This window comes from Styela clava, chromosome 3 (genome assembly GCF_964204865.1).
Source record: "Styela clava chromosome 3, kaStyClav1.hap1.2, whole genome shotgun sequence".
Lineage (NCBI taxonomy): Eukaryota > Metazoa > Chordata > Ascidiacea > Stolidobranchia > Styelidae > Styela > Styela clava.
The window spans coordinates 10238632-10263447 of record NC_135252.1 but is presented as its reverse complement, the minus strand read 5'-3'; the positions used below and the strand labels follow the sequence as shown (position 1 = coordinate 10263447).

Genomic DNA, 24816 nt, shown 5'->3' with positions numbered 1-24816 from the left:
CTTCAATTTGTACTGGAATGATTAACTTCTTGTATTCCGTATTACACGATTAGTATAAATATAATAACTAAGTTGGACAAAGGTATAAATAGAAACGTTGGCAATTATTTGGTGAACTTGCGCACACGAAGCAATTAGAGACCATACCTTTTAGAGGAAAATGTTCAACGAATAACAATTATGGTGATTAGAACATCATTTTCCAGAAGGTCGTGAATCGTGTTACGGTCACCGTGACGAGAGACGACATGTTAATGTTTGAAAGGACGTTTGTCATTTGTCGAAACATAAACCGGGTAATTAAATATCCATACAGTTAATATAATTGGTGTGTCATTAATTCTTGAAAGGAAAGCGAACGAGGGGAATATGATGCAGGTTGAGCGATTTGATAATACGTGTGGGGTCATAATTCAATATCTTTCTCGTTTTTCACTTATCTCTCTCTTTACGTCGCACGAAAGAAGGAAACAATTATTTTACGTCAGCGAGCAAGTTAGCGCTCTTTTTCTTTTTGTCACCGGATTTTGATCTCTACATAAAAGAAATTTTTGTTATAATTTCACGCATTCACAAAACAAAGATGTAATATGAAGGAACTTTGTAGTGGCCAGTTGCTATTGGCGTTATATTTTAGTTAATAAACTTGCCAGCTAGTCTACAGATTATGCACCTAGATTTGGATAAGTTCTTTTCTTGTGATAATCGATACGTCATTTTTTTAAATTATTTTACAGTTGCTGGTAAATATAACATTAGGAAATAATCATTTTATCAGCACCAGATATAACAATATGAAGCGCTCAATCCTCGCAATGGATTTGGTTGTCTTTATTATTGCTTTGGCGTTTGCAAGTGAGTATTCAAACTTTTTGTTTTAGGTAATTTTAGATGCTAAATTTGTTTTTTAAAAGTCTAAAATTTTTAGCGACAATCGATGAAATGGTGATGTTTGCTAATGTTATGCACTGACACGTGAAATCACAAAAATAACTTGCGATTGAAAAATAAAATCTGTAAAATTCAGATTCTTTAATAGTAATGTTCATTCTTTCACTAACTCCAACCAATAGCTATTAGGATAAAGATTTTACTCGAATAACTTACGTTTCTATGTATTATATCATGATAAAACGTACTTTATAGAAGTCACAAAGGCCTCAGAGTGCAGTACGGGCAATTATCCAAGAACTGCATGTGAACTGCATCAATCCCCCGATTATTTTGAATGTACAATGTTGATGGGCTGTTGTTGGACCAACGATGGGACACCCAGATGCTACAAAAAAGGTAATGAATCTGATCGTTTATTTGGGAGTGCAAATTTGGCATAATCAGTTTATTCCGAGTTGACCTGGTACTTTTTAATAAGAACAAACTACAATCTTTTAAACAAATTGATAATATCTTAAAAGAGATTTCTGAAAATTTCAGTTTTACTCATACAAAGCACTGTTTTGATGATGAATTTAGCTCTATTAATAAATAGTATATTATGAATAATTCAGCATATATCAAAAACATATTTCGTATTTGAAATTAACGGAAGGCATAGCGTTCAAATATTAAAAACTATTTTCTTATGGAGATCACTATTCAGTTGATATTATCAAAAAGTTACTGTATTTCATTATATTTCATTTTATATTTTGCAAATTTGAGTTGGAATTGTCTACTTGGTTAACTATATTATTTCAAGGCGTTACATTGCCCTAAACTCAAAAATCTTTAATTTTTTTCGTTGAAGAACATTTTCACTTTTATAAAACTGTATTATTAAAAAAAAATCAAATCAAAGCACCTCCGCCGCAGCAAAGTAAGTATTACCAATAATATTTATGTTCACAGTATGTTTTCGGAATCATAATAAATTACTCAAATATTGTTATTCAAAAAATTGCCTTCATTCAGTGCAGGCATTTGATGATCGTATGAGAAAAAGTCTGTCTGTTATAGATAAGATCATTATACGTTTTTTTAGTAAGCTTAAATTTGTAATGTTATGGAGTCGTTTTTTATCATTTTATCAATTTCAGCACCACAACAAGCACCGCAAATACCTCAACAACCGCAACCACAACCACAACAACAACAACAACAACCACAGGGAAGACCCTATTTTGTTGATACCACAGTCCCGCCATATCAAACTCCATACCCCGGTAAGATATTTCAAAATTGACTTGATAAATAATGTAATTTAAGATTGATACTTTCTAGCATTTGTCCTTCATAAATTAAATAGAATTGCATGGCGAGATGTCTGGGTTTCAGTTAAATTTAACCAACTTAAACTAATAATTCCCATTCCAAAATACAAATTCTGTCGTTTATTACGTAGCCTTTATACATTAAACTATACGTTTCAGGAGCTCCAAACCCATACCAACAACAACAGCAACAACCACAATATCAACAACCTCCACCATACGGTGAGAAAGCTATGTTTTTATATTTAAGTGTTGCCAAAAATATACCAAAAAAGTACACTACCTTTTCTTTTGTTTTGGACGATATTTACGATACAAGCCTGCGCTCAACAGTCGTTGCTCTGAATTTCAGTGTTATCAAAATAGAGCAAATCATAACTAGAAGAGATTTGATAATTCTGATAACAAAATTTCAACTTTGAATGGTACCTTATGGTTAGATAATAAGGTGCAATCAGAAGTAAAAATCAATTTCATAACACGTGTTTAAAACGTTATAGTGCGACGTAATACTATCTCATTGTGGTTGCTTGGCACTTTGAGCTGTGTACGTGGAAAAACTAAATTTTTGTGTGGCTCAGCTAGATTTCTGAGATTGGGGTTATATGGCCCACCGACAGAAAATGTTGCACACCCCTGCTTTAAATCAATGTAATTTTTAAATGTACAATATCATTTTACAAAAGTGGACCATATGAAACCTAATTTCATATTTTTTTCAGGTCAATGTAATGAAATTGTGGTACAAGACCCACAGGTCATTAAAACATGCAATGGGAATTATTACGGAAGCCAATGCAAGTAAGGATATTGTAAAGCAGGATATTATATTATAGATTTCACATCACTCGTGAAATTTTTGCCGTCTATTAATTTTCACGAATCCTACTCCATATGCTGGCTTCAACCATTTTCGTAATTAAGTATGATTATTTTAACTTAGTCACCTCTATTGGAGGACCATGTTTTAATTGTATTGGCTTTGGAAATTATTTTCCTCCCAGTCAGTCCATGAAGCGGAAGATAATAAGTGAAAAGCAGCAGCCGAAGAATTGAGAGTCATTCCAAGTTGCAATTATAAACATGCAATCATTATCAATTGGGCCGAGGGTTGATGATGTCCGCAACGGCTCCACATTAACATGCGTTCACTGGAATTTTTTATGTATCCCTATATTTTCTCCAGATTTACATGTAGAGCAGGGTGGAGAATGTACATGGGAACAGGCACCGAGACAAGAACCTGTCAGAGTAATGGATATTGGAGCGGCAAAACACCAAGCTGCAGCAGTAAGTTACAACTCAACTAAATATGCTGAGTGATGCTACTTTCAGTAGTCAAAAAAGAAGAGGGAGCGTAAACATTTGATTCCAGCTTTAACAAACAAAGTTTTATGAAAGCAGATCTAAACAGATTTTTACACTAAAATTATTGACTGATAAATATGCAAATATTTATATATGAATTGATGCTGATACTTTCAATTTAAAGTCTTTCAAAAGTACTGAAAATTTGCTCCAATATGTCATCATACATGGGTTAACCGAATAATAACTATTACGTATTTTATTATACTGTCATGGAAACTTTATAATCTGGCTATACTATTATAATTATAGCATTTTATGTTGAAGATCGTCGTCAAATAGTTGCGCAAAATAGAAAATAATTATTTGAAACTTTTAATTGGATATAAGTGATCGAACTTGTTCTCTAGAAAGTAATAAAAATTGCTAGTTTGTTTCCAAGTAAGTTTATTTTAGGGAATTCTTATCGTCTGTAACATCTCGACACGTCTCTGACGAGCCCTAGGCTACATCACAGTGATCAAATTTAAGTGTATAAACTGTAAATGGAGAAAAGAGGAATTTTATTTCGACACAGTGTTAACTATAGAAATAAAATAACAATCAAAGATTACTCGTCTTCTCGTATAACTTCCAGACGACTCGAATTGCTGAAATACTGATTATGACTCGGTATTGAGTCAACTTTTATCAGAGAACAAAAACGGTGTCGTCAAAGTTGATAAAACTATTGCATAACATTACAACCTCTGATAGATTTCTGCGCTATGTAAGAATACTCAGCAATATTGTAAGTTCTTTATCAACTTTGTTTCAGATCCTCCAATGAACACTGGAAATCCACCATTTCCGTTTCCCCCACAGCAACAACGGGCTCCAAACAACCCTTATCCTCAACAGTATTATCCAAACAATCCCCAAAACAACAATAATGGATACCCACAAACAAACTATGGGGCACAACAACCGACTTATACTCAGTCAAGTAAATATGGATTTTCATTTTACTTCATACAACATTCCTTTTTGCTCATTATGTAGCAACCGATGGCTTCCCAACATTAAAATGATCAAACTTAATTTATCCAGTCGGTCGTCCCGGATCTTTGTACAAAGCAAAAGCTACTAATGCAAAAATTTGAGATTTGAGGAAAATACCCCCACGTTTTACTATAATATAACCTAATACAATATAGTTCATTCTGTCAGTTATTTCGGATCGTTTGCACAAAGCCCCCGCCACTAATGCAAAAACCATTGAATGTTTCATCGCAATATGCATTCCTAACCCTGATCCTATAGCTGGAAAATATTCTTATTTTGAGAGTTGACGGAGGGGTGTTTTTTAGCGGGCGATTTGTAAAAAAGATCCGTTTTCTCTGCCGTATTTGAATCTTAAGTATTAAAAACCCTTATGATAGATGAATTCAATAAGCAATTTCAGTATACGTTTCTATTTTGCATTTTCAGGGCCTTCATCTGGTAATGTTGGCAAGTTGTTCGAGACACTCGGAATAACTAACCCGCCACCTACCTTCAACAACAACAACAATAACGGAGGTAATTTCTTATATTTCACACTTTCACAGCCTCTCAGCAATCGAAAAATATCGGTTTTTGCACTGAGTCCAATCTTTCTGGTACGAAAAGCTCAACATTTTACAATTCTGACATTGCGAAAGAAATTAAAGCTGATTAAAATCTTAATCAGTATTGTTTTCTAGATAATAGAACAATGGTTAATCGATCATGCAATCTCGAAATGTCACAACCTGCCAAATCCTTAATAGTTAGGCCTATATATCGAGTAAAACATTGTGAAAGCTTGTAGTCACACTTCAAATTTAAAAAACATTTTGGACTTTTTCAATGCTCTAGACTCGACTAAACCTGCATCTTACATTGCGCTAATCTGCCGAGCAACAGTAGTTTCAAGTATTTAATTTTACAGGACAAACAGGTGGGGGAGCTCTTGGAACCAGTGTTTCAGCACCATCCGGAGGTAGCAATGAGAAGATCGGTGAATTTCCAATATGTAGTGTTGTGGCCAGCTTAGAGGACCCACAGGTAACGTAAACGTAGTCGTCTGCGTCACAATCATAATGTTAGCCGTTATGTTTGAGGACTATAGATTTATTCAAGCCGTGTTAAAATTTTTGACAAAATGATCACGGTCATTGAGTCAATTTTTGGAGTGCATGGGTCATTATTAGTATCGTGGAGTCGTCCTAAATTATTTTGACTATATACATCCCAACGCTATCATCCTATTTTCACTCGGAATCCTGTTTGAAAAACAGTTTGACCACGAGTTCAGCTCTCGAGTTTAAATTGAATATTTCTCTTTTATACTATCTTGTTATGTTTCACAATTTTGGGTCAAACGTTAAGATTAATTTTAAGATTAGTTCCAAAGAAAAGCAGCAATATGCTTAATTTACCAAGCAAAATATACCTTATTATTTTTGTCATTTTAAATAGGTGAAAAAAGATTGGATGAAGAGGCATTCATGCTCTGGAAAGGAGCCAAAAATTGACAAGGATGAAGCGAATCAATATGTAAAGAGTCTTTTTGGTGTAAGTAATTGACTTTTTTGAAATTGCACGGATGAGACCTAGATGTTACTAAATCTACTGATAATAGGGAATTAAATGTTATTTTTTGTTTCAGTGGAATGAACAAATGGTAGTGTTAACAATTATGATAATGGAAGAAACCATAATAATTTTCAAAAAACATAAATAACGTATTTGACTCAGATAATAGCATTTTTTAAAGTCGTTAACTCTTTTAAATTTAGAAATTAATACTGACACTTTTCTGCAGTATTTCTAGTTTTAAATTTAGAACGCAAAATTGACACGTTTCAGCAGTTATATTTAGAACATAATAAGTATAGTTAAATGACTTCACATATGCTTCATATAATCGCTACAAGAATGTCTTTCTTCAAAGAGATTTGTTAATAGAATAGACATGAAGAATCCCTAACTCTTATAAGTACACTATCATTACAGGGACTCATAGACCTAGACAGTACGCCTAAACCACCAACAGGACCTGTTGGATCAATGATACCGAGTAAGTCGAGCGAATCATTAAAATAAATTTATCCTTTTATACCTGCATGATAGCTGCCACTCATAAACTCATTAAAAATTGCTAAATCAAAATCAAATAATTACCCTCTTAACCATAGCACGTTACAAATTTGTGCATTTACTTATATTATTATTTAGTCCGTCTGCATTCAATAGAAAGCCTATAGTAATTTAGGATTATCTTTATCGGCAATATTTTGTTACAGAATACGGTAACAATCAAATTATTCCGAAGCATGCACCTTCCTCAATAGCTGGACAACAGCAAAACCAAATGATTTGCAAACTTCTGAAAGGACAAGGCGGAAGTGCTAAAACCAGCTCGTTATTAGCGGCTCAATACGGCTGTCCATTGGCATCAAGTGGTAATCCGTTACTTTCGATTTTACAAGGAAACACTCCATCTTTGCCGAGTAAGTCATTTTATTTAATAGCAAAATATACTCACCCGGAATGCCTAGTGAAATTAGTCTTTCTATTTTCATTTCTGCCTCTGCCAAGTATGTCCATCAAATTTCCAGATCGTATACCACGGTCCACGAGTCGTTAACAAAGGTCGATCAGTATTGAAATATCAGTATGCTCTTGCTGTTATGTTCGCGGTATAGCTTTTCGAGTCATGGACCAGAATCGTTAATTCATATTCTCTTTGTTATGTGAAAGAAGTTAGCCCTGACATAGGCAAACCACGGCCCTCGGAACAAATCCGGCCCGTTGGGTAATTCAATCTGGCCCGCCTTATGCTGCCACAAAACCGAAGTTAAACCAAATTTTGAAGTTTTGGATAAAAAATAGATCGAGGAATTTGTTGAGACTGATATTAAATTTAGTTTTGGCACGAGGCTTATTGTTTTCCACTTATGCTTTTGTAATACTGTAAATATTGTTCATGAAATGTAATTTTTTACGTCACACTTACGTGGCCCGCCAGTCTAGGTGGGCAAAATTTTTAGCCCCTGGTCCAAAAACCTTGCTTACCCATGAGTTAGCCTGTTTCAGATAACTGAATACTTGAACACCCCATTGCTTTGTTGCTAAAATCATCATTCATTCGATTACAGGTCTTTTGAAATTGTTCGGTGGAGAAGTTAAGAAAAAGCCTGAATATAAAAAAGGAGCTATTATTCTCGGTGAGTGTCACTAACATGATGCTAGCTTTATGAAATAAATTTCCAACAGTATTAACTCAAACTACTTTTAGTTTAGGTGCCATAAAATGTTAGATAGTTTTAGAAATAAATGAACTTTTATAGCGGTGTGTATTTACAAATCCATTTTTATAAATCAATTGACTTCATTGAAAAAATAAATTGCCGATGATTGCTAGCCTAAATAATTTGTCCAAATGTCCAAATGTGAATATAAAACTGCCATAATTGCTACAAGATTTTTCAAGGCCCTCAAATAGCCTCGAAATTTAATGATTATTCTTGAGAATTACCACACTATTAGAAGAAAATTTTTTCAAAAGATCGTCTAAGTGTTCAATTTGGAATCTATTATTTGGACAATAAAATCCAACCTACCCTATAAGCCAATGTGAGTCTTGCTTGTAGAAAATAAATAAAAATTTCTTTTCTCTAAATATATATGAATGATTTATCTCTTCATATGGCGTGTAACATACAATTCTATCTTCACAGACGCTGTACCGTATGGAACCTTAAAACAATGCTGGGATAAAGCCGACGAATATGAAACATGCAAATATGCAGCAAACATCAATGTCAATAGAGAAACAGATTGTTTCAATATTGTAAGTTGCATTATGTTTAACTGATTCCAATTACTTAAGCAATGATCCAACGAATTAGAAAGCGATACCTTCTCCGCCACATAAATATAACGCGTAAATTCGGTGCTCTGTACAAAATCTTGTGGAGTGAACATGAGGAAACTTCCTAAATAATTTTTTTTTGTTCACTCGTGGACAGAATATTGCATTCTCTAAAAACTTCTGGCTATGTTGTCGCTTATCAGTATTGAAATTTCCGAAAATATATCGTTTATTTTATGAAGGTTTTTTCTTATGTACTGAATAACTTAAATCAGTTCAAACTTGACGTTGATCTCTTCATCATTTGTTCTAGGGATGTGTATACAAACGGGAGAGTGGACAATGCTTTAGTTGTCCTTTGATTCCAGCCAGTGCTTACCTTTTACAACAGACAACAGGTTTGTGATAGAAATTAAGTATTAAATAGTGTTTATCCTACAATAAATTTTCTCAAATCTTAAAACATCATATAATCTTACCAATACGCAACGCTATTTGGGATTTTTTTATTTTTTTTTTAAATATTCCATATATTTTAAACTGGATAGTTTACTTTTTATTAATTATTTATTTCTATTTCTATTTTAGATACATGTGATGTAATCAGTGCCGACAGAGAAGAATGTCCTGATTTTAAAAATTTTCAATTGTCTACAATCATGTTTGCATCGCAAAATCCTAGTCCAAGCAGCAGTAGTAGTAGTTCGTCTCCCGATATTTCTTCGTATCTAGGGGGAAAAGGTCTAAGCCAGTTGACTAAATTGTTTGAAGGTGGTTCCTCATCATCGAACACAAATTCTGCCCTCAATTTATTCGGCGGTGGTGGGTTAAACCCATCATTGCTCAGTATGTTTTCGCGGTCTAGTTCAAATTCCGCTCCCGCAAATAATAATCCACCGCCCCCACCTCCACAACGTTCAAATGAACCCGGTGAAAGCTCTGATTTCGGAAGGAGAGTAGCACAAGAATCCCCTGGAGTAAGAAGTATGGATATCTCATCTCTTCTCCCTCTATTAGCTGGAGGAGGCGGATCATCAGGACTTGCTGGACTTCTTGGAGGAGGAGGAGGGGGAGCAGCAGGACTTGCTGGACTTCTTGGAGGAGGAGGAGGGGGAGCAGCAGGACTTGCTGGACTTCTTGGAGGCGGTCTTGGTGGTTCAATGGGTGGCGCGTTCGGAGGAATGGATCCTAAATTACTTTCAGCTTTGCTTTCAAAGGGTTCGTCCAAGCCATCTAGCTCTAGTGACCTCATAGCACTTATGTACGGAGGAAGTGGTATCAGCTCAGAAACTAAGAAAGTTTTGGCAGATGGATGCAAAAAGAAACAGTGCTGCTGGAAACCTGGTGGAACATTGGGCGGCACATGCTACTCTAAAGGTAAGAAAATATTTTCAGTTGTTAGAATAAAATTATCAAACATGCTTCAAATGCACGTATTAAAGTAAATCAATATACACATATGAAACCAATTTCTTTTAATGTATAAATTAATATACATCATACTGCGGTAAACATTTCAATTCATTTACAAACTTCAACAAATCAAAATCGTCAAATCTATATGAATCTATTGCTCACACATGGACGTACATAATCTTTTCTAATACTTTCATCAAAAAATTGTGAGGATTATGAATTCATAATATATATTATTTTTATGGGAATGAGATAACAATGTAAAATTCAAAATGTAATTATATTCATGTCATCTTACATATTTGTCTTTCTTTTATTAGGAAATAACTTCGCCAAAAATTGCATTCCGGAACACGATAGTGGAGATTGTGGAACTAGTCCTTTGAATACATTCGCAAGAATAATAGGTAACATTTTAGTGAGTTATGTTGCAATCTTAGAATATGCTTACTATAAATTGCCTATCATTTTAAGGTTTGGTTTTTACTGCTGTAAATGAAAGTAATTCATTTTACTCCAAACATTGATCCTTATTTCTCCATTAGGTTTGGTTTGTTTCGAAATAAGCCAAAAAATTTCTGGTTCAACATGTTCCGAATTGTGTGGAACTACTCACACATGATACTAAAATTTATAAATATTGTTTTGTTGAATCCAAAGTTCTAATCACATGTTCTAATAAATACTGGTAAAAGTAGGGCCTTGATTTTGAGTCTGGGCTGCTGTAGTCTCCTATGATTAACCGTAATTATGCTGAAATTATTTTGTTTTTTATACATTACAGGTGGTTTCGACATTACATCTAATACTCATCGACCTTGGGCAGTTGTTATCAAAGCAGCTGGAAGCTCAAAACTTCGATGCGGTGGAACATTGATTTGTTCGTAAGTGAGCTATTGTTTGAGAAAGAAGTAGAAATTATATGTGCATTATTGCAACATAATGATAAAGCGAATATTGATGAAAAAATGCGCTTAACTCGCTGTCTGTGCATCTGTTGTGCCTTCCTATTTTATTAATTTTATGATAACTTGGTATTAAATTTTGCACCAGTTTTGTAGACGTAGGCTACCTCATTCTTTAAAAAACCATCCTGTCCGAAGAAGGGCCGAAATATGGCAAATTTCATTTTTGATTGTTTGGTGAGAACGGGACAGTTTTATAAAATTATTTACGAAAAAAAACGAAAATTCATTATCTTAAAATACTTTTCCTTATAGAGAATGGGTTCTGACATCAGCTGCCTGTCTCTTAAGAATCAAAAGCATTGAACACGATTCACTTTACGTTCCTAAGTAAGTATATATCAAATATTTCAACATATGATATAACTGTAAAATAAAGCAAAATGACAATGATTATGCCTTTTAGTACTTTAATACTTACTGCAATATTTTATCCGGGGTTTATGTAGCAAAAACTCTATATTGTACACAGTAATTTGGTAACAACGATAATGTACAAAATATATTTTAAAAATAATAATAATTATACGAAAAAATCTTGTTTTAAGCATTGATGCCCAAAGTTTGAATATATGGATTGGAACAACTGACCCAGTAAATCCAGCTGACACAGGAACTAATGTTGGTAAGTGAAATTTCCATTCGGCCAATTCGACAAAATACACACGATTTTGCTATGACTTTGTCAACAATGCGACAAAACATGACAATAATATTTCTTCTCAGATGTAATCGAAATCATTCCTCATCCACAATACACTGGAAAAATACACAACGATATTGCACTGATCCAAATAAAGCAGCAGATATTCACGGACGAGGTAATTTTATAATTCTATCTCGAACTAGCGAATACACCACAACCAATAGTCAACAACAGAAAGAATCTTGGTTTACTCAATCTTCAATATTTTTGCTGCTCTCCAACTAAGTTGAAAACCAAGTGCAATTGACCAAAATTTTTCCATTTATTTACCTCGAGGTTCTTGTCAATTTACGTTTTCTGTAATTTTTTGTACGAATTTGGATATATAATTAAAAATAATAAAACTGATGCCTACAAGCATCATAAACTCTATATTGGTAGTATTTCATTTTCATTCCTACTCGGCAGAAAAAACCAGCATGTCTACCACTGTTATCCGAGAGGAGTCCTGCAGTTGGAAATATATTGCGATTTGCTGGATATGGCGACTCAGGTTTGTATATTTTTAAATTATTAAATTATTTATTCTAATTGTCCTGATGGGAATCACGTTAATACGATTTGAGTGGACTGGTGCCATTTGAGGAAATTTTCCGTTCAACCAAGCCTTATAATTTCGTTTTCTGATATCCATCATTACACCAAATTTATATAGCCTTGAATGCGACATTGATGTTATTTTAAAACAGTTCCGTACGAAATACTATCGTTTCGTTTCGTCATTAAGTTTGAAATAGATGTTTATTTTATTTATACGCACAGGTAACGGTTTGGGCTATTCAACAATTTTGAAAGAACTCGACATGACTGTGACGTCATTCACATCTTGCGACCAGAAATTTTCAAACCAACTTCCAGACGCTGGAGTATTCTGTGCATCTTCAGCAACCGATACTGATACTTGTATTGTTAGTATTGTTATCTTGTTTAAGTATATACAATATTGCATAAGCTATTTAATAATAATGGATGGGAAAATATCACAATTTCATGCCTTCGTGCTTGCTGAACTCTGAACTTTCAACTTGATGCATATATATATATCTAATATAATATCATTTTTCCAGGGGGATTCAGGCAGCGGCGCAATGCGATACGATGCGGAGAATGACATATTCAAGCTCGTCGGAGTAAATATAGCAGGATCTATTACATGTGACTCATCAAAGGTAATGTCTCTATTCCCGCGTTCAATTCTCCCTTATACAATGCCTTAGTACACGTACAGTACCGTTGGCGTTATCGAAGCCTGACTAACAACTAAACAATATGATATTTTTACAGCCTTCAGTATTCACAAAAGTGGCAGATTATATGCCATGGATTGCGCAGACAACAAACGCATGCTGCGGTAAGTCTAGTTCGGATAGTTGATTTTCAGAACTCGGGTCGATAATTCAGGACGGAAAGATGTTAAATGTTCTTTTTGATTTTCAATCAAGTTTTAGATAATACTATTCAAGCTACATTTATTTGTATACTAAACCCAATTCGTATTTTGATTAGTCGATAAATAAAAATATATATATATATATTATATATATATTGAGATCAATCAGTTTATACCAAAGTAAAAACGAATTTTCCGATTTTTTGTTGGAAAATTTGTTTTCACGTAATGTATGATGCTATCAAAATCTTTTTCAGTTACCTCATTCTTATAATGGTTTGCTATGTTATTAAGTTGTCAAGAAATATAACGCAGTTTGTAAAAGTCTGCGAAAGTCAAAATCTTGGATCGCCATTTTTTTCGAACAAGCCCAGAAAGCATACCATGATTAATTATTTAATTTTAATATATAATATATTTATTGTAGGCTCATTCGGAGGACGAGTGGCCTAATTTTTTGAAGGAAAAGAAGTAAAGCAAGAAGAAAAAAAAAAGACGGCCAATTAATAATTATTATTGAAATGATACTATTATTGCTGGTCATTTAATACGACCAAAACTTCTACAATATCTTCCGTTAGAAAGTTTCAAGCGTTTGTGCGCTCAAATATTTTCGGAAAGTTTTATTTAATTTTAATATTTTGACAAAACTTTGTTTTTTTTTGCATTTTATACCTCTTTCGTTCCATGACATATAAAGTAACTGCTACCTTATTGTGCCAATGAAATAGGTTTCGTTAGGTTAAAGTTGGCCAAAATGGTGATGAATATGCGTAGTGTGCCCGTGATTATATATATATGGCTATTTATATACCAATATTATATGCATAAATGGCGCTTAGTATATTAGCAATGGCCATCAGCAATTTTGATGTTTGCCAGCTTGTCTTAAGAGGCGTTCACAGTACCCTATTTCCGTACAGTGATTTCCAGATGTGTGTTTTTGTTGTATATTGTTTAGGGACATAAAAATGGGAAGGCCGTTGAGATCTTGTGTTTGTTTGATTATGCAGCCTATGTGCTAAAGCAAAATTATGTTTGTTACAAATTCATGCATTGTAATATTTTTTGATGATGTGTGTGCTGTATTTTGTATATTTTCACCAAATAAATGAGGATATATTAAATTTGAGTAATTTTTACTGTTATTTTGTGTGTGTGCTTGGCTTGAGGGGACTTTAAAAACAACATTCTCGCATAACCGCTACTAAAGTTTTTGCGTTGTTATTTCTTGTTCAATTACGAATTCGTGTTTTTACTTGATCAAAACTGTAAATGACTACATATTGGAAGTTTACAAATACTGATGACGCGTGGCCATATTTAGCAACATATGTAATACTTGGAAACTATTAGGGTTTTTAACTTCGTGATACCCTATCCGCGTAAAAATATTTCCAACCTATGAAATCAAATACAACGATATCGATTTTATCAGTGAGATGTTTGTCTATCTTTACATTGAAAATATGACAAAATAATAAATATCTTGTATATTTCCAAATGTTTATTTTCATAATATTAGTTTCATTAAATCATGTATCTAGTCCAACAACCCTTGTCCCAACATGAGTAGAAAAATCAAGAAAACAAGAAATGAAAAGAAAATAAGGCATGAAAAGATTTAAAGAAAGCAAAAAATATAGAAAAATAGTTGAATTTATCAATTTAAAACCAAAAATTGGTTACAGTATCCAAAGGAAATTCTCCAATCGTGGCAAACAACGTTAGTTTTGATATTTTCTACTTCTTGTAGAATAGATATAACAATGTACTCGTGAAAATGTGACCCAAATACGACATAAAAAGACAAAACGATGCTGTAGGTAGGTTACACGGGTGGTCGAATTACTGGGACATACCATAAAATTATTGAACGCTACTGATTGATAAATCCCAATAGTTCAAACCATTGAAAGTAACTAGTAAGCTAATTTCAGGGTATTTAAAATCGAATTGTTGCTGCTATTGTTATATCGATCCCCATTTTATAGAGTAACGTTACTCAGTTGAAAACGAAAAATCCGCCGGTGATGACTACCGGTACTTGTCCAGGTTTAATATAGTTCATTATTTGTTATTTAATGTTTCCATCTTTTTATATTAAGCGACACAGTTCAGAAGACAATCATCTTTATTATTTCGAAACATCTCTTCTTCGTATCCTAGTTCAAGAAGTCGTTTCCCAAATATTCCAATGGTGCCTAACAGGATAGCAGCAATGAAAACGTATAAGAGGAAATGATCGAGCACCATAGCCACATATTTCCACTCAATTTGTTCCTAAAAACGGTAATAAATCAATGATATTAACCAGTAATAAATAAACTAGGGTTTACAAATTTGAATTATTTGATATGACAAACGATGAGATTCAAGTTCTCTTATTAAAAAGGTAACATTAGTGAACACTTTAGTAGATCCATGTCTGCAAAAATTTTGAACATTTCATAGAAAGTATACAAGTTAGCATAATATGAATAATTAGACCAGGGGTCGGAAACCTAACGGCCTCAATTTTAGTTATATTACGAGTACGGGATCAGCCAAGTGACTTCCGTAGTAATTGTACCTGGCATTATGGCCTAACCTTAACCTGGTACACATGCTATGTTACGGTGTCCGCCATCTTGTTTCACATATTACGGGAGTAACAAGTTCCTATCATTAGCTTATCATGTGAAATGTCGACAAGTGCTCGTATATATATTACATCGGAGATCAATAATTACAATTACATTTGTTACTATATACATCATTTGTAATAAAATGATATCGCTAGTGAGCAGACTTACTTTATAACTTTCTTCTTCGTCTTTAAAATGTTCAGCTACCAGTTGAATCCCTTCTATTGCTTCCTTTGTATCTGGATTCAACAAGGCTCGACCATCAGATCCTTCACTGCCAGATATATCTTTGAAAATGAAGAAAAAAAATAGCACAACTTACATTGTATCTCAAAAAGTTTTCATTGTATTCGAAAGTGTTTTTTGAAAGCTTGATTTTATTGGAATGAGAATTTTAGTTTATATATATTTTTTTGCGTGTTGCAATTATATTTTACGAGAGCATAATCAAATTTATGTTTTTATAAATGGAAAATTACCTGAAATTTCATTGTAAAAATTTTTTTTCGACTTCATTTCTTCATCATCAGCAAATGGATTCATTTTCTTTATGGTTGAACTGAACATCATTTTTGGAAGCAATACTATAAAAACCTAAAAATAATTAGGTGGTGAGTTTTTTCAATGGCTTGAAAATCTTGTAAGAGAATTTAAAATCAAATCAATCAATTCGAATTATCAAATTGGGAATTTTCCTCAATGCCAAAAACTAATATCCAGAATAGGCAACTGCTCATTGTTATCGAAACTTTTAGGTTAGTTTGATTATAATTGAATCTTTAGCATTATTACTGATATTTAGAAATAATCGACACATAAAAACAAAGGGGTTTGCTCAAGCCCGATAGCCAAAGGTCATTAAAGATTGTATTTAATATTATAGAAAAGTGTTCCCGTGAAATAAAAAGATAATGTTAAAATTTTGGGTTGATGATCGGGATTCAAGACCCCATGGATGTTCGAAAATAAAGTAGCCTTTTGGGGACTTTTTCCATCTTCGAAATCGATCGGTCTATTAGTTGCCAAAAAATGCGATCATTCCCCAAAAAAATTGACAAAAAGATAAATTTATTTGTTCAAATAACATTTTGTTAACTATAAATAAAGCATATTTAGAAACTTTGGAAAAGCAATTTCAAACGAACCTTTTTTACCCAATCCGGCATTGTGTGAGTAGAAGGTGTCCGATAATGAACATTCAGAACAAACACAGTTATAATAATTGATAGAGTAACAAGAATCATAGTGAATAAAATGTACTGCCCAAGCAATGGTACACCTTTTGCTGTAGATGGAATAGCTTCGACTAAAAGAAAGAGATGGAAATTAGAGAAGGCTCGGTTTTTAGAAGTAACTGAATTCAGAGTAAACTACCTAATTGATTTACTTGTCAATAAGGCTAACAAACTGGGTAGATAGACCATCACGAGACACTACTTTGTGAAATCGCTCCTATCACTAATCCATGCCTATCCTCCGTTACTCACAGAGTTTGCGAAGTTGTAGTCTATACAAATGAGTTATATTGAATTTGGAACCATGCTTGCTACATAAACATGCACAATAGCTACTCTCCGTGACACAAAACAAAAACCTGACACACAGTTCAAACAACGCCGGAAAATATATGTTCCTACCGCTGTGTACCACATTCAATTAAACTAATAATTATAATTCCATCGAATCTTCATGAAGTTCTCTTGAAAACGAGGAATGTATACGGGCCTTGTGCGTTTTATAACTTTATCAATCGTATATCAGAGTACGTAATCGCCAGAAAAGTCCTGAAACAATCTTACCAATGACGAGCAGGAACACAACCAGTGAGAGAAGTAGAGAAACAGAAAGAGTCATTTTTTCTCCGGCATCAGACGGAAGGTAGAATACAGTACATGTCAGAAGAGAGAACAACATAGTCGGAAAAAGAATATTCATCATAAGATACAAAGGTCGACGTTGAATGACAAAGTGATACGTCATGTCCACGTAAGGCCCTGGAATTTAGAACAAAAACTTACAGAGTATAAATAGAACGTTCGTTTTATTGCTAACACACAACTCGTCACATTCATTTTAATTTTGCCTAGTGAATAATTGTTCGTGAATATATTTAAAATAATAGAAAAGAATAATTAGACATTCAACTGCCATTAACTGAACATGGCTGATGCTAAGCGTTCCAAATTGCTACGTTTTGTCTGTTATACCATTATATATACGAAATTGAAATGTATATATGGTACATGCCATAGTATTGCAACAAGAAAACCCAAGATTATGATTGTATTTTATAATCTTATTTCTTGAGTCTAAAATACTCACTCCTAATATTATATTAAAAAAATATATTACCGATACAGCAAGTGTATTGAATATAATGCTTGTAGCATCCTGTTGATAACATCTTCCATTCTCCGTTTTCGTTATAGTTTTCTATGTCAGGTGATTCACACTTGTGATTCCTTTACAAAATAAAAAATATTTTATGTATCATTTATAGCTACGATAAGCTTCTCATGCTTAGTCACATGGACATTATTGAAACTGTTATTGAATTTGTTTCGCCTGAGAGCAGAAATATTTAGGATTAGATACTTATTGTAATTGATTTAATTGTATAAATATTTATTTGTAAATATTGTATAATATGTTAGTATAGTATTTTTAATTCGATTGGCGATTCGATTCGATTCGATGACCTATGGCACGAAAGAATGCTGAAGTTACAAGCGCCATAAAACATATAACAACAACAAGCTTCTCATGCAAACTGGGATTTACTTTCGTTTGCACCTTCTCATCCGTTACATTTCTTAAGTATCGTCTTTGTTAATGCAAACTAATATATTGCTGTTTGATGGCAGCCGAGTATTACATGTAAATGGTTAATGCTATCCGCGTCTATTCACTATTGAATATAAGCCGATTACAATAGCCACAGCATATGCCAATTCAGTAAAGTGCATAGATATGTCAACCAGTTTAGGTACTGATTTTTACTTCGCTACAGAAATTATGATTTCCAAATGCTCTGGGGATTGGATTTATAATCGTCTGGTACATCAACGTCATAACTTCGTTGTTCTTGACGTATTTTGTCTGAAAGTACCAGTGTGGTTTTCGCTATTCGGATACCATACAGAGCTGTCTTTCATCTGTTGCCTCTGACCTATTTTATATTTACCTATAATTCAGATATTAACCGGGATAATTTAACATTTAACCAGGTGTAATGGCAGAATAGTAACTTTTGGTAACTTGAATTATGATTTTATCTACCAAAAGTGCCAAGCATCACACGTGATTTTAAAACAATGTAAGCCTACTTTTCCTTGTGGCAATTTCATTGAAAGTAAGGGGTCAAAAAATTCGAATATCAGTTTCTAATATATATATATATATAATTATAAATTTGGCGTGTATAACTATATCGCATCAAAATATATGAGTCAAATTTTTCTTGATTAATAAAAACTAATCCACACTCAAACCAATTGCATTACTCTACATATAAAATGTAATTTGAACGAATAACTTACATAACTTCACCATCTGAATTGACCATGTCCAATAAATCCTGACCAGATGTCCAAGGACCAATTTTCATAGTACAGTTTTGAGTATCGAACGGAAAATTGGCAACCTATAATAAATTGAAAAATTGAATCTGACTGGTAACAATTAGAAACGGAGTGAACCATGAATTGTTTTGCTAAACAAATAATCCTCTTTGTATTAAACCTTTCAACAAGTCTAATTTATGTTTCGTATTGCATTCAGAAGCGGCTTTATAGAAGAGTAATATTTATAAGGTTTTTTCAATCTCGAATCCCGTCAACTGATCAATTTGACTGAAGAAACTATAGGCAAGATGATTGTACCTGTACAGCATTCGTGTCAATATATTTAAGCATTGTTTACTTATGAAATAGCAATTCCAATGATTATAAATTGGAACAAATTTGCAGAGGTAAACTATTAGTTTCAAAAAGATTGTTTTTTCATCCGTATAATCCGAACCAAACAAACTTCCAGAAACGAATTTACCACAAGCATTGAATCAGTGAATAACATAGATAGCTACATTTACATCTGAATAATACACATTTGAATTCAGGTTTTTATCGTTATATTTATACTCACTTGAATTTCACAAAAGCTGCTAAATATCACCGGCGGCTTCCAGTCAATAGTGCCGTTTGAGTAAACCTTTGCCTTTGTAAAATCAGTAACAGCAAAATCTCCGTCAGCGCTAAGGTAATTAATTTTATATCGTTATGTTCAATTTATAGTTGTTCTGTTAGTAGGCTACGTTTATTATGCATAACAGGCGTTTCTGCATCAAAATGAATAATTATCCAACGACTCATAGACAAAATATCCATTTATGTTTGGTTCTATTCAACAATATATAGTTTTTGTTCTAATAAATTCAACATAATCAATTCATTTCTAGAATTTTGAAATGCATAATGAAAGGCAAACTAACTTGTTATATAAAACGAAGACGGGTAACCATAAGTCTTCAGTTGGTAGGTGAACATATTGTAGACCTTCATACTCGTCAGGATTCCACTCCAATCTGCTGTCAGTCCAACGATGTGAAAGCCATAATTTAGTTTCGATTTTCTGCGAAACCTCACTCTGGAACAATTGTTTGTTTTTTATGCCGTTGATAAATTGTACTCAAAGTTTGTTTTGTGTATGCTAACATTTTGCAGCCAACTAGCCAAATATTGTGATTATGGTCAATTAAAATTCCAATTGAAAATTTATAAAATGCCGAAATTTTCCCGAACCGGGTGGGCAGATGCTTTTATATCAACGCCAGAACTTGTACATGAGTTTGTTCAAAAGAATAGGATGGGTTATTTTGTTATTTTTTTGTTTGTTTTAGATGCATGGGTTTAATGGCGTGGAAAGCCTTAACTGACCAGCGGTTACGTAAACTATACACGTCAAAAATTCCAGCCATCCTCGCGCACATAGTTATCCCCCGTGGGAATCGAAACTGCGAACCCGCGCAGGGTAATGAGAGGTGCGATCTCAAGCTCGATATAACAAAGTAGGCTCGGTAACCATAAATTGCGCACAATTCTTGCATTATTCTCCTTTTATTAGTTTATAAGCTTACCACGTCCAATAATTGATTTAAATGGAGTTTAAATTTGACCCGAACACTTTCGCTGAATCCTTTAGCAGGTCGTACTCGTTTATCATAATTTCTCATCAAATCCTTCGTAATGTTATTTCTCGAACCGCCAAGTACCGAAGAGATAACAACAAAAATGACAAAACCTGTTCAATAAAATGAATAATTCTTGTAGTATCAATATTTTTTGCAAGTAGCAAAAATAATAAAACAAGATTAACTTTTGACTAGTTGACAAATATATATAACCTATAGGCAATGTTCCCTCTAATATTTTGGAGTATGTGTGCGCAGAAATTTTGGTGTGTGCGCACTTTTTTGGAAATGACTAATATTTGTGCAAAAACCAATGAAGAAATTTTGGCGTTCTAACCGGGTAATAAGTGGGCCAACAACAAACTTTCTCAACCTGCCAACCGAGCACATTGTTATATTACATCGAAATACGTCTGTGCGCAGTAAATCTATGCGTGTGCGCAGCCTCTGAAAGCTGTGTGCGCGCGCACACGCGCACACCTTAGAGGGAACACTGCCTATAGGTAATTTTATAGGAACAATCATATTCAATAACCCAGAATGCATATGACGACAGCGGATTTGGCGAAGCAGGACCATTACTGTATAGCAACTAACCCCCAAATGTACCCCATTTCATGTTGAAATCATCATGACAAAGTTAATTTTTCTCAAAATTCGAACAAAGACTTTCGTAGGAATCAAATTACACCAGTTTAAGAAACATAACATGTTCCATCCATTCATTATCAAATTAAAATTTATATTCTCAAGACCTTTGGCACTGATTGAAATAATTATATCTAAGTTCCCTTCCGTACGATGTACCTAATTACCCTTATTGAGATAATAGGAATTTCTGTTTATAACGTGAATCACGAGCTCACGTTTACAGCATTTAATTGGATTTATGATCAACGTATAAATACGACTCCGATATCTTTCGATATGGAGAGAGAAGACGATGTAAACCATTCTAAGCTAGTCTGGATAAATGTTATAAGATTTATATTCTGTGTGTTGTGGAAATTTACGAATAAAAACATATAGAGATTTTTAACGCATCTTCATTCACGTGGGCGTTGAAGCTGAAGGGTGAACGGGTGACTTGCAAGTTCTGAGACAATCTACGAAATAGCAATATACGGTAACATCACATTCATTAACAACTATTATGCTATAAATGGTGACCCCGACGTGATTTAACCTTCTGAAACGGACCAGATCAACGGACAACAACCAGGACAAGCAACAATTGGACGGAATCAACCAAAAAGCTGACCAAGCAGAAGCTTTCAACAAGTGCCGAGAAACCGTCTCTACAATACGTGCGAAAATCAAATTCGACCAACTTACGAACGTCGGGGAGATTCAAATTGCCTGGAACAACGATTGAAGTAGCGAATTACTGACAAGCCGAAATAATCAAAAACATTATGAGAAGACAATAATCTCAATTGAAAACAGTTGAACTATGGTAACGGACTCTGGAAACGTTAAAATCATGAATATGGACTGTATTGAACATCGATCGAAATGAACTCTTTTAGAACATGATATATGTTCGAGGTGAAAAACCTAATCAAAAACGAACTGTTGAAAACAATGAACGATATGGACTGTTTTACGGTAAATTACGCGCTCTATTCCAAACAATAGAGATATTTTCGCGCATACCTAATGGATATACAGATCAGGAGCATGTTAAATCTACAAACAATCTATGTGTAGTGGTAACTAATCACTATATTTGGTGATGATTTGCAGGTTTTTCTCCTCATTGAGACAGACATTTTTCATTCTTCCACTAATACTAAGGTAAAGTACTTCTTTTTCTTCTTATATATACATGGCGTTTCATTCGACTTTTAATTTTTATAAATTAATTAATGGTAACAACTTTGAATATTCTAATTTCAAATACCTTTCAAGATATTTATATTATTGAAAATTTGCGGTTAGCATTCCTTTTTCGATTAATAGATTTCATTGGGATTAAAATGCTTTCTAAAAGTAGATTCGAGCGAGTCATACTTTTAATTATTTACAAAGTCGTCATATAGAACGGTTAAATAATAAGCTCGTTAAACAAAAATTGTATCCAAAAACGTTATTTTTTCAAAAAAACCCTGAGATGGCATAAACTTAAAAATACGTTTTTTCTTCCCGACATGGGACAAGCAAATATTGACCAACTAGGTCTACAAAATCGTAACAATGCGATAAAGCGAGTATAAGTATTTTAACTTAGCGAAATACATTAAATTGAAAATATGTTTTAACCGTCCAAACCAAAATTTTTCAAATAAAAATACGCCATCCTTCTGTAATTCTACTTTACAATCTTTACCTTTTCTATAACCTCTTCTTTATTTCAATGTCGTGTCTCATTGTAGATCATATACATGTAAATATTTTTTTTGACCTATATCATTAATTTTAGCATTGTGTATTTTTTTTACATATTTCCACTTTATTAGAGGGTGCCCAATCTTTAAACTTCCAGTTAGTAAGATGGGGAGATAATATAGCAACTAACCCCCAAATGTACCCCATTTCATGTTGAAATCATCATGACAAAGTTAATTTTTCTCAAAATTCGAACAAAGACTTTCGTAGGAATCAAATTACACCAGTTTAAGAAACATAACATGTTCCATCCATTCATTATCAAATTAAAATTTATATTCTCAAGACCTTTGGCACTGATTGAAATAATTATATCTAAGTTCCCTTCCGTACGATGTACCTAATTACCCTTATTGAGATAATAGGAATTTCTGTTTATAACGTGAATCACGAGCTCACGTTTACAGCATTTAATTGGATTTATGATCAACGTATAAATACGACTCCGATATCTTTCGATATGGAGAGAGAAGACGATGTAAACCATTCTAAGCTAGTCTGGATAAATGTTATAAGATTTATATTCTGTGTGTTGTGGAAATTTACGAATAAAAACATATAGAGATTTTTAACGCATCTTCATTCACGTGGGCGTTGAAGCTGAAGGGTGAACGGGTGACTTGCAAGTTCTGAGACAATCTACGAAATAGCAATATACGGTAACATCACATTCATTAACAACTATTATGCTATAACTGTACCCAAGAAACCACGATGTTATTAATTTTAAATCATTGTTAGTCTTATAATAATAAAATTTGAGCAGGCTGCACTCATGAATTAAAACTAAATGAAAGGGAATCAGAACGCTTGCAAATAAGGGTTCTTCAATACGATTATTCATATATACTTAAACAGAGAATAATATTACCATATCTCGGAATGTAGAATTAGGTCACTCATGGTTATAGATTCAAAATTGAAAACTATTTAAAAAATAATTGAATGCCAAACTTGTTCGGATATCACGATTACAATGGAATAAAAAAATGTGGTTAAAAAATCGGCGCTTCTAACCCCAAGGTTATTTATTGCTAAATAACCCAAGCGTATTCTGATAACCACCGGGAACAAAAATGATAAATTCGGAGTTATAGTTTTAAAAAAGGCTGCAAATTTGAAAAAAATGGGTACTAAAATTATGTCTTTCTCGAACGTTGTCTTCTTCTCGAAATAAGTGTAACTGTTTTATTTTTATGACTAACATATCTCTTTACCGTACCAATAAACATAATAATTTACCAATAAACATAACGGTGCCAAGTTGCATAACGATTTTCATATAAAAATAGAAATACAAACCTTGCACAATTCTTCTGACCATCATATTGCCAACTTATGTGTTGAGCTTACAACTACGTTATTTATTCAGTCGTCAATAAATGGAAAGCACATTTTAAAATCAAACTGAAACAGTAGATTGATATCCAACAGATTTGTATATCTAAGCTTGTCTATATGTTGAACGTACTATAGTCAATATGTGCTCTGTATATAGTAAAATATATTTATATATAAAGCTCTGCGCCCACTTACTCATGAAGGCTACAAAACTAAAAGCAGGTATTCAAAGTGAACAAAGCTATGGCAAAAAAAACATGTGAATAACCAACTCTAAAACTTTCCATTTTCAAACTAAACTGTTCTACTTTGTGTCATCGGTAATCAAATTGCTGTTTGCCCAATCTGCATGAGTAAAATAAAAGTTCATCCAGCTGTTGTTGCTCTGTTCTGTTTGA

General features: G+C 33.4%; 2 protein-coding genes across 2 annotated transcripts; one reads left to right on the top strand and one right to left on the bottom strand.

The window, feature by feature from the left end:
• The first annotated feature begins 1146 nt into the window (after positions 1-1146).
• On the top strand, positions 1147-14001 carry LOC120342169 (uncharacterized). The gene is made up of 25 exons (XM_039410883.2): positions 1147-1290; positions 2037-2162; positions 2370-2432; positions 2933-3011; positions 3397-3500; positions 4336-4503; positions 4989-5078; positions 5470-5585; positions 6000-6095; positions 6537-6600; positions 6827-7033; positions 7682-7750; positions 8264-8376; positions 8711-8795; positions 8986-9774; positions 10134-10220; positions 10598-10697; positions 11034-11108; positions 11327-11403; positions 11505-11599; positions 11893-11977; positions 12247-12392; positions 12552-12653; positions 12769-12835; positions 13302-14001. Exons 1-25 carry the CDS (start codon positions 1236-1238, stop codon positions 13325-13327), a joined length of 3084 nt encoding a protein of 1027 aa, XP_039266817.2. The 5' UTR covers positions 1147-1235; the 3' UTR covers positions 13328-14001.
• On the bottom strand, positions 13514-24583 carry LOC120342171 (acetylcholine receptor subunit alpha-1-B-like). The gene is made up of 11 exons (XM_039410884.2): positions 24380-24583; positions 20636-20799; positions 19991-20145; positions 19645-19753; positions 19041-19144; positions 17854-17963; positions 17301-17495; positions 16647-16807; positions 15981-16095; positions 15670-15788; positions 13514-15157 (listed from the first exon to the last, which is right to left on the bottom strand). The coding sequence occupies exons 1-11, from the start codon at positions 24402-24404 to the stop codon at positions 14978-14980; spliced, it is 1437 nt and encodes a 478-aa protein (XP_039266818.2). The 5' UTR covers positions 24405-24583; the 3' UTR covers positions 13514-14977.
• Between the last annotated feature and the right edge of the window lie 233 nt (positions 24584-24816).

What these genes read in the sequence shown, in the direction of transcription:
- LOC120342171 (XM_039410884.2), bottom strand. Translation starts at nt 24,404, where the DNA reads ATGATGGTCAGAAGAATTGTGCAAG. An exon ending in AATTCAGATGGTGAAGTTAT is followed by an intron (nt 17,964 to 19,040) that starts GTAAGTTATTCG and finishes TATTTTGTAAAG; the next exon opens with GAATCACAAGTGTGAATCAC. An exon ending in TCAATACACTTGCTGTATCG is followed by an intron (nt 17,496 to 17,853) that starts GTAATATATTTT and finishes TCTAAATTCCAG; the next exon opens with GGCCTTACGTGGACATGACG.
- LOC120342169 (XM_039410883.2), top strand. Translation starts at nt 1,236, where the DNA reads ATGTTGATGGGCTGTTGTTGGACCAACGATGGGACACCCAGATGCTAC. An exon ending in GGTGGAACATTGATTTGTTC is followed by an intron (nt 10,698 to 11,033) that starts GTAAGTGAGCTA and finishes TTTTCCTTATAG; the next exon opens with AGAATGGGTTCTGACATCAG. An exon ending in TGCTGGATATGGCGACTCAG is followed by an intron (nt 11,978 to 12,246) that starts GTTTGTATATTT and finishes TTATACGCACAG; the next exon opens with GTAACGGTTTGGGCTATTCA.